General features: G+C 33.4%; 1 protein-coding gene across 4 annotated transcripts in view; it reads right to left on the reverse strand.

Annotated features, from left to right (window-relative positions):
• GSK3B (glycogen synthase kinase 3 beta) overlaps window positions 1-18,238 on the reverse strand; it is a 237,367-nt gene that overhangs the window by 56,579 nt on the left and 162,550 nt on the right. For all 4 annotated transcript variants that reach the window (XM_031959704.1, XM_031959703.1, XM_031959702.1 and 1 more), the window contains exon 8: window positions 7,806-7,901. In XM_031959704.1, coding sequence (XP_031815564.1) covers window positions 7,806-7,901 — 96 coding nt within the window. The remainder of the gene's footprint in view (window positions 1-7,805; window positions 7,902-18,238) is intronic.

Here is an 18,238-nt window from a genome sequence, read left to right on the forward strand (position 1 = left end):
TTAAGAAATGATCTCTCAACACTGTTACAATTATGTAGTGTCTACCATGGATCTTCTCCATGTATTCTTGCTCTTTTCAACAACAGCTTCCTTTAGAGAGCTATTTCTAGTTCCTCACAACGTGGTATGCTATCAAGAGTTGTGATGTTTAGAGTCCAAAAATAGGTTTTGTCAATGCTAGAGAAAAAAATTTTACTTTAGAGACCAAAAAGAAGCAAGCCTAGGTAACAAATTATGTATGGGAAAAACTTGCAAGGGATGAAGAATAATACTATATTTCAAGTTGGTATCACTGGGAGAATGATACATTATTGTCCAAAATGAAGTCTATAAGGTATATAGGTGGTTCAGGAAGATGAAAAATTTAGTTTCAGATGTGCTGCATTAGCACAGACCCATAGGGATTGAAGATGGGGATTTCTAATAGGCAGTTAAAGATAGAGTGAAATACAGAAGAGAGTAGGGCAGGCTTGGAAATTTGGGGTTCGCTAATGAGCTAAGGAGATTGAAGACATAAAGAGAAAAGATTAAATTGAATATCCAGACTTGGATTTTAATATCTTAATATATGAATACTGGCAAATTTTCTTATAAATATAAAACATTCTGTAAAGCCTATAAAATAACATACTAAACTGATACATACCATTATTTAGAAATATAACAAGACTGACTTTGTCCGTCAGTTGGCCATTGCTTCTGCTTCTACCACAGGGCTCTTGAGAAACATTTTTAAGTTCCAGGATGCCTAATGTAACTTGGTACAAATGTTCATTGTGTCATTACATTACAAGATTTTCTGGCTTAAGCTACTTATGTCTGGGATGATTTTGACAGAGTCTAAGACCATTCTGGGAATATAAGCAAGAAGAAATGTATAATGCCTAAAGAGAATTTTAATATTTAATTTTGTAATATTCTGTACATTCAATTTATCACCATAGGGAGATAAAATATGGTATCTAGAATAGGGAATAATTAGGAAAAACATTCTTCCCTGGAGACTGGGGCTTTCATAATATGTTGTTCAGTCATTTCAGTTATGTCTGACTCTTCATGACCATGTGGGGTTTTCTTGGCAAAGATACTGGAGTGATTTGCCATTTCCTTCTCCAGCTCATTTTTACAGATGAGGAAGGTTGAAACAATCTGGGTTAAGTGACTTCTTGGGATCACACAGTTAATGTCTGAGGCCAGGTTTGAACTCAGAAAGGTGAATTTTCCTAATTTCAGGCCTGGCACTCTATCCACTATGCCACTCACTCACTGCCCATCATGTGTACTTTTGTTAAATTTTAAAGTTATCATAGGTATACAGAAAACTACAACATTTTTTTGTTCTTTCAGCTTAACTATGATATAGCCCAACACCACTGCCAAGTAATTGGAGGCTACAATGACCAATTTTTATCTAACAGAGAATGAGGCTCTTCACAAACCATCTATACTCACTTTGGGTAAATTATTCAATCGCTCTATCATATATATATATATTATAGATATATTAAATGAGATAATGCATGTTAAATGTTTTTTGAATACTGAAGGGCTCTACAAAGGTTAACTATTATTTATTGACACTGTCTTCTATTTTCATCAACCTTCCTATATATAAACTTAAACTTCAACGGATCCATGAGTGAATACTTAACTCTTTTAATACAGGTTTTAACTCATTCATATCTTTTCATTCTTATTCTTTTTCTTGTTGTTCCATATATCCTGCAGAGAAAATCTACCCAATGAATAGAAAGCCTTTCTTTAAGTCTTTTTATGCTTTGTGACAGCTGTCCTCTTAATTAATCATCCTTTTCTCTTGCTATAAGACTGGCCCATTACCTCCTTATTCAGCCATAAATTTTCTTGATACCATCATAGCAACCTAAACTGGGAGGAGGAAGGGGATCATAGATAAAAATGTTTAACTTCTGACTCTGAGTTACTATGACTTAAATTATAAAAATGTGAGTTTTAAGTCTGAATTCATTGTTTTAACAAAAGGAGAAAAACAATTGTGTGTATATTCGTGAATATTAACATTTTTATTATAGTTTTATTTGTGAGAATAAAAACTCAAGAATATTCAAAAAACAGGAGATCATCACATTTCTGATGAGTGTTTTAATAGGCCTGGTAGGACAAAAGAAAGTAGTTCTTTTAGGACAAAAGAAAGTAGTTGTTTAAAGATGTTAAATCTATCAGAATATAATACGAAACATAATTTTAAAGAGTACTTTGATCTTTAGAGAGCAAATCACTTAATGAATTGGCACTGCTACCTACTGAAAAAAATATTAGAACTGAAACTAGGAAACCTGGAAAACTGAATAGAGAAGTAAATAGAAAAAGAATTATCTTATGATAATTTTGACTTTTCTCGAAGCTTTTTTTTGTGGTTTTATGCTAAATTTAGCATGTATTTATGACTTGCTGGATACTTCCCCCTCCCCACCATATAATTGCACATATTCTCTTTTTTAAAAGGGCCTCTTTTTTTGAGTCAGTAAATGAATACCAATCACCATTTTTTATAGTTAACCCTCCCAATTCCTTCATTCAGCCTATACTCAACTATTTCTTTTATTATGTAGCTTCTCTACTTAAGAATCTTATTGCATATTGGATCAAGTTCAAAAGAGTGATGCTATTTTAACAGTATTTTAAAGTTTAGATCACTTCATTCTGGAGAGCAAATTAGAACAATGAACAAAGGGCTATAAAACAGTGCATATCCTTTGATCCAATCCTTTCCATATAGTTTTTTCTCTTAATCCCTATACCTACTCCTTCAAAATACTAGCTGTTGCTCTGGAGATCATACTAAGCTACTTAGGAATACACATTTTTATGTACTTTTTAAATGTACTACTGGGTCTGTATCGCAAAGAGAACATAAAAGAAGAAAAAGAACCCACATGTTACAATGTTTGTAGAAACTCTTTTTGCAAGAAATTAGAAATTGAGTGGATGCCTATCAATTGGGGAATGGATGAATAAGTTATGTTATATGAATGTAATTGAATACTCACATGTTCTATAAACAAAATGAAAAGACTGATTTTAGAAAAGCCTGAAAAGAATGACATGAACTGATGCTGAGTGAAGTGGGCAGAACCAGGAGAACACTGTACATAGTAACAGCAAGACTGTGTGATGATTAACTATGACAGACTTAATTCTTCTCAACAATACAGTGCTTCAAGACAATTTCAATAGATTTGGGATGGAAAATACCCAGCACATTTAGAGAGAGAACTATGTAAACTTTTTTTTGTTTGCTTGTCTTTTCTTTCTCATGTTTTTTTCTTTTTGCTATGATCTTTCTTGTACAATATAACAAATATGTAAATATATTTAAAAGGAATGTACATCTATAACCTCTATAAGATTATTTATTTTGAAAACCACCTTTACATGTAATTGAAAAAAAAAAAATACTATTGAGGAAAAAAAAAATCCTAGACCCTCCTTTTCAACCAGTCCCCTATTACAACCACTTACTCTTTTAATTAAAGGAATCTCTCATTTATGTAGTTTTCACACGAGTCACTTTCTTCCTAGTTCTATAGCTTTGCTAGAATTCTCTACCAATTCCAGCCTCAAAAATCATTCAAAGATCATGTCTATTTGCCACTTCCTACACAAAAGTCTTTCCTAGCTACTCCAATATATATCCTTGTTTTTCTTTTTAGAATTCTTCTAGTGAAACAAATAGGAGCATTAAAACATTACTTTTTCAACTTGGGAGCTATAGGGTTTTATATAAACATTCTTTAGAGATTTTTAAGCAGAAAACATAAATTTCTGCTTCTAAATAATAAAAACAATGAAATTTTCAACATATCCCCCCCCCCCACCCCTGAGGAAAAATGAAGTACATACATAAACAATGTGAAAACACTGGGCAGAAAAAAAAGGGAAGTGAAACTAGGAATTTATCTTCCTATTTACCTTTGACAAGATGTCACAAAGTCAGAACCAGGGCAAGAACCTAAACATAATGACTGCTGGTGCGATACTATTCAGTGTTTTCTTACTCTATAATATAAAATTATATAGAACAGTATTATCATTTTGCATATGAATGGTACTTTTATATTTTTAAAAGTAATTATCCATGCAAAAATCCATGAGGAAGGTATAATAATTATTACCATCATTTTAGAAAAGAAAGTGAGAGTCCTAGCACTATAACAGAAGCTTCTTGAAGGCAGGGACTGTTTAATATTTGTAGCTATGCAACCTAGCAAAGCATACTTTACTTTTTTTTTTTAAAGTTCACCCCATTATTTTTGATCTTCTCTTTGCTTGCAATGCCCTTCTACTCACTATTAGCCTTCCCTTCCATTCTTCAAAGGGACATCATCTTAGAAGAGCAAATCTTGAGTGAACACTAAGATCCTGGTGGTGATTTTTTTTTTTCTTCCAGGTTTTAAAAACTCTTGATTTTAGAATCTTGGGAAGGAATCTCAAGGAAATTCTATTATTCATGATGCTTCCTTGATACAATCATAAGCTTCTTTTCTTTAGCAGTAGAGTGAAATTCTTAGCCCTTACTTTTATTCCTACTGCTCATTATTAGATAGCCATTGACTATTTTTTGTCTTACATTGCATCCCTAGTGGTTAGCATAGATCTTAGCATGGAGTAGATGCTTAATGTTTATTAGCTAAAAAATCCCCCAAAATGGTTTGTGTGTTTTTTTTAATTGACTACAAAAACTGGAAGAAGTATTTCTATAGATGTCCTAAACCCCTAATAATCATAAATGACACTGAAACCAGGATTGATTTTTAAATGTAAACTTCTCTTCTATATATCAGCATTAGATTTAAAAACCTCAAGGAATTTAGCAAAAATAAGCAGAATTTATGCTACTGTTTTTTGTCCCTTGATTTCTATTGTTCCTAATTTCCTCTCCCTATAGTTATTTCCATATACTTTTTTCTCTTAATCCCTTAAATATACCTACTCCCTCAAAATACTAGTTGTTATTCTGGAGATCATAGTATACTCCAACACTAGAATACTAAGCTACTTAGGAATACACATATAACTTTAAATGTACACTTATAAAATAAACTAGCCCTCACATATTTAACATTGCCCTGTGCTGGTACAAACTGAATAAAAGCAACTCTAGTGAAAACAAAACTGCTTCAATCACAATAATGCTGACCCCAATTTCTAGCTATGCTAGGACAAGGTTATTTTCAAATTATAGGCAACACTATTATAAAAGAGTTCTTATTGAACTTTTTTTTGTTAAGCAGCATCACTGGTTATCTACTGGTACAAAAAACTGAAAAAAATAAAAATAAAAACACTTAGGAATCTAAAGGGATATATCAAAAGTATTCAAATATGTCATCATCTTTTTGCTGTTACAGTTGTATGAAATTCTGAAAAACTTGTCCAGATCCATTCTAATGGATATCAGAGACTGTATAAGGTTATGTTAGGAACACTAGTATTGATACCTTGCTATGTGATTTTAACCATACCTAAACTAAGAATACTCTATAGCACAATAGTTGTTTATAGACTTTTCTTGAAGTTCTGTAATGAAATAACTTATAATTTCCTGGAATAATATGTTTTCTTTTTGGATGGTTATCATTCTTAAGAAGATTTTCCCTTACATAGAGCCCAAACGTCTGTTCTATAAATTCTATCTACTGTTCTTCAGTTTTTTTCCTAGGGCCAAATAAGTACAAATCTAATTCCTTTCCCCATGACAGTCCTTCTTACGCCTGAAGAAGACATTCATTGTGGTACCAACTAAGTTAGGATCTATGATATATGCTGGGCACTGAGGATGCAAATGTAAACATGAAACAGTTTTTGTCCTCTAGGCTAAAGGAAGAGACAACATGTACATATAATGTATATATATATGAAAATAAATACAATGCAATTTGGGAGTGAAGATGAGGAGGTATAGAAGCATGTGGAGTGGGGGATAAGAAAGGCCTCAAGTATAAAGCAGCACTTGAGCTGAACTGTTCTCTAGACTACCTATTCCCAGTTCCTTTTGTTCTAGCCAAATGGATCTTTTTGAATCCTGAATCACCCTCTGTGAGTTAACTCTTTATTTCTGAGTTATTTGCAAACTTGATGAGCATGCTATTTGTGCTTTTATCCTAATCACTGATAAAAATGTTAAACAGCAAAGGGTCAAGGAGAGATCTTTGCATCACTCCATCACAGACAGGCCTCCTTCCAAGTGGAAAGGATTACTCTGAGGAAAGCACTTTGTAAACCATAAGCACAATACAATTATGAATATTACTGTATTCCACTCTAAGCTTATAAATTATGTCATCCCAAAAAATTTGAAATGACCAAAAAAACTATTTCTAGCTATTTTGGACAAAATGTTGAAATTACAAATATTCTGAAAATTTCTTTTATCAAAAATTTCTCCCTCCCTCCCTCCCCTATTTTTTTTGAGTGCAGCAATGATCTCACCTTGCCTGTTTGCAATCTTAAATTAAATTAAGATGAGTTCTAAGAATATGACTTAATACAAAGATAAATCTGGTGTAGTCTTAGGACACCATTGATCTGAATAATTCTTCAGAGACTCAGTATGGTTTCTGCATGTTCTAAGATAGATCTGAGGATTTCTGGGAAATGAATTTCAATTTAGTCTCTCAAACTGATATAATATCGAGGTGCTCTAGATTTTTTAACTACTCAAACCAGAAATGGAATAACAAGTAAGGTGGAAGAATAAAGTATATTTGACTTCAGGAATTAGTTATTACACACTCTCAGGAGAAATAAACAAATCAGGAATATATTCAAGTTTTTATCTCTTTATGTCAACTATATCTTTAAACTAAGATTAAAATATTGTAAGGTATATGGATTTAAATTAGGGGGGGAAAAAGCCCACCTAGCAGCATGAACAGATTTTCTTAAGTGCTGGGAAGTTATTGTAGCCTATATAAATGAAGGATTCAGATGTCCATGAACCCAAATAATTTTTGTTTTCAGCATAATTAGATTTATAAACAGTATTTGTCACTACAATTTTTTCAAAGTGTTAGAGTGATTATCTCTGATTCTTTTAGAAAGAGTGCAATGAGACATGAGACAGCAAATAAGACAGAGCAGAGAAGGTACTAAATGAGGAGACTTAGATCCTAAGCTGCACTCTTTCAATAAGTAGTTGTGGTCTTAGAAAACACAACTTCTCTGGTTGTATCTGTGCAAAGGTACAACGAAGGAACTGAATTCTAAGTTTTTCTTAGATTTCTAAGATCATTTTAGATCATTCAATGTAAGATATTCTTTAATGATTTTTGTGCCAGAGCACCAAGGAGAAAGAAACCAGAGGGAGCAGGGGTGGGGTGAAGTAGTTGGAAGAAAGAACATATAACTTTAAAGGCTAATTTTCAATAGTAAGACCATTGAACTGGAAAAAAAAAATGCATGCTATGTGGTAATATTTACCACATAAGTAAAAGAAAAAAGCATTTAGGGCTCAAAATAGTCATTATAACTCACACAAAATCTTGTACCTTTCCAAACTTAATAAGTTACTGATATAAGCATGTCATTATGACCTTGTAAAAACACATTTGGAGTAGTAAATGTCTTTATAAGCAATCAAAATGGGTTCATGCTATGAACATTATCAATGAACACTCAATTGAATTGCTATAATATCTTGTATTTAACTACTAGGCTTTGAATTGGTTTTGTTTAAAATTCAAGGAAAAACTAAATTTTAAACTAACACCATTTAGTGTAATTCTGGCCTTTATTCCTTACTCATTCCACTCATTTAGACTCACCTTAGTCCAAGGATGTGCCTTAATCTGAGGAAATTTGAATTCAGTGTAGTTTGGATTCATTTCTCGAATTTGCTCTCGTGTTGGTGTTCCCAGGACCTAAACAGAAAAAACAAAAATCTTTATATAGCCTATAGAATGAAGTATACTAATTATTTTGTAACACATACTACACTGAGAAAGTGACTTAAATTACACTGACACACAGCTGGCTAAATAAAGCTTTAATTTTTAACTGGTTGCAAATTTTATGATGATGCCTCTGAGGAAGCACATATAAGGACAAATATTAATTTATAATTGAAAATCAATTCTTAAAAGATTTCTCCAAACCTTCCTATCTCTGTGCTTCCTGAATTCATTGTGCTTTATCATGTTATCAAACTTTATCATGTTCCCATTCTCTCTCCTTGGTTGAAAAGGCAAAACCAGAAACATTTTATATGTCTAGATCCCTAGTAAAAGAAAGAATCTAATCTGAAGAATTGGCTTCATTTGATGCCTTCCCAATTAGATTCCTTTATCAAACTTTTTTTTATGATCATTTTAGAAAAAAACCTTGAGAATGTGAAACATTAAATAATATTTATATTCACCCACTAATAAAATAAAGTTCATAAAAAATGTTAGGTTGTATATATTTGCAAATGCTTGTATATCAGCTGTTCTCAAATAAAACTGAAAGCTGTCATAAATTCTTTCTTGTAATTCATGGAATTACCATTGGTGAGAATAATAACCTCTGAGTTGAATTCTAACTGGTTGAAACATGAATCCTTAACTTATTCATCACTTTAGGAACTGCTGTATAAAAGCTAATATTTCAGAAATAGGAGAAGGAAAAGAGAAACAGCTAGTTAAAAGAAGGGAAAAGAAGGGAGAAACTAGGGAATGTTTTTGCTCCCAAAACAAAATAAAAATGAAAAAAAAAAAAAGTATTAATAACCTCTAGCTAAATCCAAGGGAAAAATGAAACAATCATGAAGGCATGGAAGAATTCTTTCAAATATTTTTATCCTCCTATAGAACCCTTAGCAAAGTTTTTTCCCATTAAAGAGCCACCCAAGATACTAGTACATTTCTGGTTCCTTAATGGGTACTAGTGAAAAATTTGCAAAGTCAACTTCTTGTCACTTATTCTTGCTAAATGAATAGTTTTTCTGATAACATATTTTAATGAGTTTTACACCATTTTTTCAATGTGAATCATCACGAGCAATATGTTGAAACATACTTATACTTACCATTTACTTTTTATTCTACTTTGAATCATCGACTTTGACCTTTTCAGACTGTGGTGGGAAAATGGACTAAAAAAATCCAGGAGGGCCGGACTCTCCAGGCCAAGAATTCAGATCCACAGCCACCCTGACACCCAAGGCAGAGATCCAAAAGTATCTTATCTCTAATCCTGCTCATTTTCTAAGATCTCGGTGGGAAACCTCCAAAATGTAATGTTGGAGAAACTGAGCAAGATAAAGATTTGAGAACAATTTAATAATTTATTAAATGGCAGAGATTTACTGGGACCAAATGGGATCCATGGTTTGGGCCCAGGGCTGAATGAGACTATCACTTCAAAGAATCCAGCCATGAATGTCAGATACAAGATTCTTTTATATGATTACAAGAATGAAGACCTAATGGGAGAGGCACCTGGATGGGGATGACCTAATGGGGGGGAGGAACCTAGGATGAGGATGACATAATGGAGGCAGGCACCTAGAATGACATAATGGAGGGAGGTATCAGAAAGGCTCCAGATATTCTAATGATGTCTAAAACGGATAAAGACCTTTATCCCATCAAACTTTAAGAAGGTATGGTTATAGCCTAAGGTCTAAGATATAAGACCTTTATCCTAACATTAAGAGTGAGGCAGAGTAACTAAATAGGACAATTAAGGAAACTGGGTCAGGACATTAAAAGGGAACTGTGGCACAACAAAAAGATGGAATTTTGTGATAGTGAGCAGTCTGGGATCTTTGAAATCACTCTATAATTTCCCAGCTTTAGTTTTTGTTCCTGTTAAATTATGTGGCCAGCTAGTCTAAGCTATATGTATTGTTCATCGACTTTAATCGATGTCTTTTTCCTAACATCTCAAGTAGTTCCTAATATTTTGCCTCACTTGTCAAATGCTCTCATAACAGAAAAAGTTGCACAAAACTCAAGACATAGTAATCACCTGGCAGTATATACAACATAAAAAATACCCACTTTCCCAATCCTCGTATAAGTACTAGGTTTTCCATGATAGAATATAAGCTTCTTGACAGCAAGGTCTACTTAGTTTTTATCTAATATCTTGTATAGAGAATAGGTATTTTAATCCAAGAACAACAATTAGGCTTCTTATCAGATTAAGCTGATACTCCCAGGAAAGAAGACAGATTAATGTAATTGTATTACTTTTTTTTTTTATATTAGTCATTTGAATATATTATTCCTTTGGTTCTGCTTTATCAACTCAGAATTTGAGCACTTATGTTCCAGTTTCTCTGAAATCCTCATGTTTCTTGTTCTTTGTGGCAAAATAATATTCTATTGTATTAATATATTATGCTTGTTTTAGTGATATACCAACTGATAGGCACCCATTTAACAGCTGGTTGCTCATAGGTTATACAGTTCTTGAGGGCAGAAACTATTTCACTTTTTTATCTATATCTCTGGAGCCTGGCACATAAGACTTAATAAATGCTAGTTGTGTTGCCTGTGACCATAAATATGCTGCTAAAATTTTGTAACCTATGGGATGTCCTCAGGATATATACTCAAGTGATGGTGGCATTAGGGGAAAAGGTGCTAATAGTTTAGTGATTCTTCTTACCCAATCCCAAATCACTTAGACCAATTAACACTTCAGCCAATATTATAAAAATCTGTCTTTCTCCTCACAGCCCTTTCAATATAGCTTATTTCTGTCTTTTATAATCTTTGCCCATTTTCTACAACTTAAAAAAAAAAAACACAATACAGTTAATTAGGGCAATCCTTTGAATGACTATTGATCTCACTGATTTTAAAGTGCTTTGAATCTTGATCTATCTATCATAGCTGAAGAATATTATGAATTCTATTTATAAATATTGTCTCTTTGTGAACTCATTTTGGGCTTAAATGGTAATGCTAAAAACACATCCCAATTATGCAACTCTTGGGATAGGACTATTGTCTTTCTTTTGCTAATACCTTAAAATAGAAGGACTTCAGAGAGAAGGAAGTCTCTGGCCTGAAAGGTCTTTAGTAGGAAAAGGAGAGTCATAGGTTGACTGGTAAGAAATCTTATCAGGGATTTTTAATTAAAAAGGGGAAAAAAATGAGATGCTTTGGAAGCCTAAAGGGAATTAAATTTGTTTAGCTATATTTGGAAACAGTTTGTGGATTAAAATAAGACAATATGAGGGGGGATGAATGTGAATAAACTTTGGTTTTATTAGTTAAGTTTTTGAAAAACATATAAACCTTAAAGAAATACACTCAATCAAAAAAAGATCTAGAAGAAATGCAAATTATGACAACTCTGAGATACCACTATACACTTGTCAGATTGGCCAGAATTACAGGGAAAGATAATGCAGAATGTTGGAGGGGATGTGGGAAAACAGGGACACTGATACATTGCTGGTGGAATTGTGAATACATCCAGCCATTCTGGAGAGCAATTTGGAACTATGTCCAAAAAATTATCAAACTGTGCATACCCTTTGATCCAGCAGTGTCTCTACTGGGCTTATACCCCAAAGAGATACTAAAAAAGGGAAAGGGACCTGTATGTGCCAAAATGTTTGTGGCAGCCCTGTTTGTAGTGGCCAGAAGCTGGAAAATGAATGGATGCCCATCAATTGGCGAATGGTTGAGTAAATTGTGGTATATGAATGTTATGGAATATTATTGTTCTGTAAGAAATGACGAACAGGAAGAATACAGAGAGGATTGGCGAGACTTACGTGAACTGATGCTGAGTGAAATGAGCAGAACCAGGAAATCATTATATACCTCAACAGCAATACTGTATGAGGATGTATTCTGATGGAAGTGGATTTCTTAACAAAGACAAGATCCAACTGAGTTTCAATTGATCAAGGATGGACAGAAGCAGCTACACCCAAAGAAAGAACACTAGGAAATAAATGTAAACTGCTTGCATTTTTGTTCTTCTTCCCGGGTTATTTATACCTTCTAAATCCAATTCTCCTTGAGCAACAAGAAAACTGTTCGGTTCTGCACACATATATTATATCCAAGATCCACTGCAATCTATTTAACATGTATAGGACTGCTTGCCATCTTTGGGGAGAGGGCGGAGGGAGGGAGGGGAAAAATCAGAACAGAAGTGAGTGCAAGGGATAATGTTGTAAAAAACTACCCTGGCATAGGTTCCTGTCAATAAAAAGTTATTAAAGAAAAGAAAAGAAAAGAAAAGAAAAGAAAAGAAAAGAAAAGATCTAGAGCAATGACAACCTGCTTAAAAATTCCAATGTCAGGTTCAATTTAATACAAGAAGTTTATAGTGAGCATCCCTACTATATACCAAGTTAGTAAAAGCAGCAGTTCAAAAATTTATTACTTTTAAGTTTATGAAGAATGTTTCCTATAATAACCTCATAAGGCAGACATTTCAAAGGTATAATCTTAATCAAGGACAAAGAATTTAATGAAATGAGAATTTCATGACACAAAATCAAAACTAGATTCTTATATATTGTGATGACCAAGGGCAGAATACTATTTGAAATGAATATTAGGATTCTTAAATATGCTTTTATTATGTAATAAAGGCCTGTATTTGTATCCCCTCAGAAACAAATCTCTGAAGTCAGGTAGCAAATGATCTGAAATACACATTTTTGGTTTATGTAAAACTTTTCAGGAATTTACCTAAAAAGTATAAATCAAGATCACACTTCACCCCAAAATTCACACCTACTCTCTCTTATACTCTGTCTCACCCACACCTGGAGGTACACAACAAAATACTTTTCTATTTAGGAACCTTTCACTAAAAATACAAGACTCAGAAAATATTCAGAATAGTTGTCTTTCAATATCTGTGAAACATTCATCAGTGTATGCAATTTCATCATTCCATTTATAATTATCAAGTATAAGCACCAGCAATACCAGTTCGAGATAAATTTGCACTAAGAACAATTGAATCTTTCCTTAATTAAGATAATCAATACAGGAAAAGCTAAAAGTTTAAAACAGATGCTTATTTAAGATGAACTCTACTATCTGTTTAATAGTAGCTAAGGTGGCAAACTAGGTTGAAATAATACTGGAACCTTTTGCTTTCTGGATCTCTGTCATGTACTTCTTGGTTTCTAACATTTATCTCCACTAAAAGAGACATAATCTTTATAAGGCTAGTGTTATTTTTCCTACTATCTCACTTGCATATTAGAATTACAGCTAATTTCAAAGACAAGAAGATTCTATAGAGGAGCTATGGTGCTTGAAGTGAAGTTACTTAGATTAGCAGGTTCACAGTTTGAATCACACTTCAGAATATTTTCAATATTGCTTCAGTCTCTTACTGTACTTTTGGGTACATTTTATGATATTCAAAATAAATGTTCAATTTGAGCTAATATATTGTAGAGGCAGAGAATTATAATTCCCTTCTGCTCTAGTAAGGAACATAATGCTTCACAAAAACATAACATTAAAATTGGAAATTCAAATCACAGAATGTAATATGTTGGATAAGAAGTAAGGCATTAATGATACCATGTATAAGGTTAAAGACAACTAGTTTGCTTATTTTTGAAATCAGAGTAACTACTGGTGAGATGATCCTGGGATAGTTAAAACAATTAAAGATCTCTGGGGAAAGTATTATACATGAAATGTCCTTTATCACATATTTTTACTAAAGTTTTAAGAAAATTCACCAAAGAACACACACAAAAAAAAAACATACAAAGAAAGCCAAACACTATAAAAATCCCAAGAGATCATGTTGATGCACCAAGAAATTTTAAGTTGTGTGAAAAGATTCTTTTAACATAAACATTAATGAGTAATTGGAATAGTAAATAATTTTATGTTGAGAAATGTGAATTTGAGAAAAGTTGTTCACATTTGTAAATCAGAAAATAAATTATTTCCAACTACAACCAAACTTCTTGCCCATACCTTAGGACATGCATTGCAATTGGGTAAAATGATTTATCCAAATGTAATCTAGTTACTTAACAAGTTGTTTTACAGCGATCATATAATGTATTACAATGTCACATTAGAATATTATTAATACTAAAGTAGAATTGACCTCTATGGAAATATTAGATGCTTTTATACATCTTTTCTTTATAAGAACATTAAAAAATTTTCCTTACTTTTTAACTATTTTCCCCCGTAGTATTCAGAGGGACTTGGGTGGAGTACCTAAAATGCTACTTGTTCCCCATTGGACCAGACTTTCTCATCTACTTCCATCATTCAGCATTCCATTTCATCTATCTCCTCATCAGAGTTTCACTCTGTACAAACTGATCATTCAATTCAGGGTCCTAGTAGTTGTTAAGTGCTTCTTATTTCTCAACAACTTAAGTAAGTGGTTCAGCCCATCCCAACTTGTGCCATTATACTATTGGATGTCCCCTTCCAGGCCTTTAATATACTCCACTCCACATCATTCATTCATAGCAATGGTTACAACCTTAATTGTGCATGTATAAAGAGAAGATTTTCTATTCCTCTATTCCTCATCAAAGAACATCCAATTTCCCTTATTATACAACAATATTCCATCATGTGGTTCAAAATCCATTTTCTGTTCACATTGTGACATCCAAACTCTTTACTCAGTCAGCTCTTTCACCAGTCAAAACTTCTATTCTGACTATGATCTCCTTTGTTCCCTAATCTTCACCTTTTAGTGACCTACTGTGGAAAGAGCACTGACTGGAGTCAAAAGACCTGGAATCACATCCTACCTCCTATACATGCATTATACTTGTCTCATAAGACTTTGGGCAAAGAATCTTCAACTTTTTGTACCTTGGCTTATTCACTTCTAAGATATAAGGAGTTAGGTAGGACCTGATGGATTCTGAAGCTTTCTCTAGTTCTAAATCTATGATCCTATAATTTTCTGCTCTCAATTTCCTTGCTCCCTTGTCTTACTGCCACTCACAACTTGTCAGAATCCAAGATTGGATCATTCAACCTCCTTAACTCCTAAGTTTTGCTGTATAGTTCTAGAGCAAGTTTGTGCTGAATAGCTACAAATTTATGCTATTTAACCATAGCTATACGCTTACTGAAAACAAGGCATTTTATTCTACTCCACCATAACTGATTCTCTATCTCACTTACTATAGCAGATGTTTCAGAACTCATACATATCCTAAATTTGTTTCCCTTTTATTCTTTTAAGCAAATTTGCTCAAGAGAATATCTTTATTCAATGTCATTAGTATTCATTCTCCCTATTTAGTGGTTTCACCCTGTTGCCTAAATATACCCAAGTATCTCCAATTTTTAGACAACTTTTAACATACCCTATCAATCTGTACTCTTACTTTTTCCTAAAACTTTTACAATGACTTCCAATTTCATTACTCAACTGAAACGATTCCTTATAAACTTATTAATTTGTTTCTTCCCCTCTCTTCTTCCCCTCATCCCTCCCTTCTTCCTTCCTCTCCCCCCTTCCCTCTTGCTCTGTCTCTCTAAAATTAACTTGTTCAGGATCACATAGCTAATAAGTGTCATGTATCTGAGGCTGCATTTGAACTCAGGTCCCTCTGACCCCAGGGATGGTGCTCTATTCACTGTATCACCTAGTTGTCTTACTAACAATCTTTTTAATGACCAAATCTAATACCCTTTTCAATATTCATATAAATTTCCTAACTTCTCTGTAACTTCTGACAGCATTGACATTTCTTATGAATGGTCAGTCTTCCCTAAATATCCTAAAACTACCTTTTTTTGTTTTTTTCTTTTATCTCCCCTACTGTATTACTATATATGTATTCATGACCCACTCACTAAATGAAGTAGTGTATCCCAAAGATTGGTCCTGGGACATTTTTTCTCTATACTCTTTTACAAGGTGATCTAATCACTTCTCATGGCTTCAATTATCATTTCTTATGAAAAGAACTCCTAAGAATTGTACATCCAGTCCTGGGCTCTCGTCTGAACTCCAACTTCACATAATGAATTCCCCAATAGACATTTTTTCATCTGGATGTTCAGCAGACACTCACGCTTAACATACGCAAAAACAGAACTCATTATCTTTTCCCCTAAACCCATCTCTCTTCTAAACTATTATTACTGCAGATGTCAACATCCTTTACATCAATTAGTTACTCAACTTTCTCACTTGAACTCATCTCATATATTCACTTGGGTATAAAATGTTATAATTTTTTTCTCCATAACAGTTCTCAAATATAGCTACTATCCACTCATACATCCATAGTTTTAGTTTAGATCCTGATTAACTTTTATTGAGACTACTAGAATAGCTTGCAAACTAGTCTGTTTTAAATCACTCCCCATTTCTGCATAAATATCTTGTATGTTATTCATTTACATGTTGTCTCCTCCAGTAGAATGTAAGTTCTTCTAGGACAGGGGCCTATTTTTGCCTTTCTTTGTGTCCCTAGCTCTAAGCACAGCACCTGGCACATAATACTTTACAAATGTTTGTTGATTGAAAAATCCCCCTCTTTCTAACATCAAGATCAAGTCCATATGTTGGGTAATTTTACTGATCCCTTTTTTCCCCTCTTTAAAGAAAAAAAAAATTTCTTTGGGGGGGGGGGAATAGGATAAAAAGGATGTATATCTGGAACTGAATACAATATAAAAAGTCATTAAAAAAGAGAAAAAAAACTTGTAAATTAACCAACAAAATTAAACACTTACTGAGTACAATAAAGCATAATGCTAGGTGTTTTAGAAGAGCTGTCTCTAAAACTGGGAAAGGACCCCCAGAGGGACTGTGGTTAAACCTCTTAAAACAGGGGTCCTCAAACTACAGCCTACGGGCCAGATGCGGCATCTGAGGACGATTATCCCTCTCACCCAGGGTTATGAAGTTTATTTAAAGGCCCACAAAATAAAGGTTTTGTTTTTACTATAGTCTGGCCCTCCAACAGTCTGAGGGACAGTGAACTGGCCCCCTATTTAAAAAGTTTGAGGATCCCTGTCTTAATGGTATAGTCAGGAACTAACTGGAAATCACTTTCCACACTCTTAATTTGAGCAGGTGTTTTCAACCACCATTTACAAGCCCCATCCAACAACTCTACTCCATCCCAAGTTTTGCTTTTAGGATAGCTGTCAATTAAGTAACTCTGTGCTAAAGCACTATTGGTAAAATTCCATACTTACATCCAACCCCCAGATCATTTTCTGGATGAGCAAGCACCTCTTAGAAAGAAGGTGCTTTGGGGTTGGGAGAGATAAAAAGCTTTGACTCCTTATTTTAATTTTGGGTAGGGCAAAGTAGGCCACACAAAATGAGAATCAGAATCATAGTTATTATATTTTATCTTCCCTCTGGATTCAACAATCTTCAAATCTTAAAATTATCTTCTACTATCTCATTTCTGACTCCTCATTTCCCTCACCTTATATCCCATAACTAATCAGTTGCCCAATCTTTTTAGTTCTACCTTCACATCTCTTACTCTGTTCTCTTTTCATTACTCACAAAATCCATCACTTAGATTATCTTTTGCCTGAACTGTAATAACCTCCTAATTGTTCTCCTTACCTTAAGTGTCTTTCCACTGCAATCCTCCACACAAATGTCAGTGATTTCCTTACACCATTTATCTATCCATGTTCCTATCTTATTCAAAAACTCTGATGAGTCTCCTATTAATATTATTTTATCATTGGTTCCTCATTTCAGTTTGTTAAGTTTTGTAATGTGTACAATCATTAGAAAGACAGTACATAGTATAATTTATAAATAAGTCAATCTATATACATTTTAACCTCATACTCAATTTTTTTTTTAAATTAATAAAAGTGCACAATCAAAACAGTTAAGAAATGTTAGAGGATTCAAAGAAAGCAGGGCACATGCATGTTCCTTGATCCTTTGCAATTCACAATGTAGTTAGGAATATGACATTCATTAAAAAGTATCACTTAGAATCTAAGAATTAAATGGGGAAAAACAAGATGTCATAAAGAAAAGCATCAATAAATATCCAAGGACAATAAGTTAATGGGAAAGGACAACTACACTAGGTAAACATGAGTGGGTTCTGCCAGGGAAGACTTGAATTGGACCCTGAATGATGGAGATGATTTGGACAGATAGAGAAGGAGCTATTTTAAATTGTGCCTAGAGAGGGAAACAAAGAATACAAAGGCATATAATCAAGAAAGTGCAGAAGTTAGTTGAAATGGAGGGCTTATGTAGAAAACAAAAACAAGAAAGATAAGGTTAG

The sequence above is a fragment of the Sarcophilus harrisii genome, chromosome 3, assembly GCF_902635505.1.
Source record: "Sarcophilus harrisii chromosome 3, mSarHar1.11, whole genome shotgun sequence".
Taxonomy (NCBI): domain Eukaryota; kingdom Metazoa; phylum Chordata; class Mammalia; order Dasyuromorphia; family Dasyuridae; genus Sarcophilus; species Sarcophilus harrisii.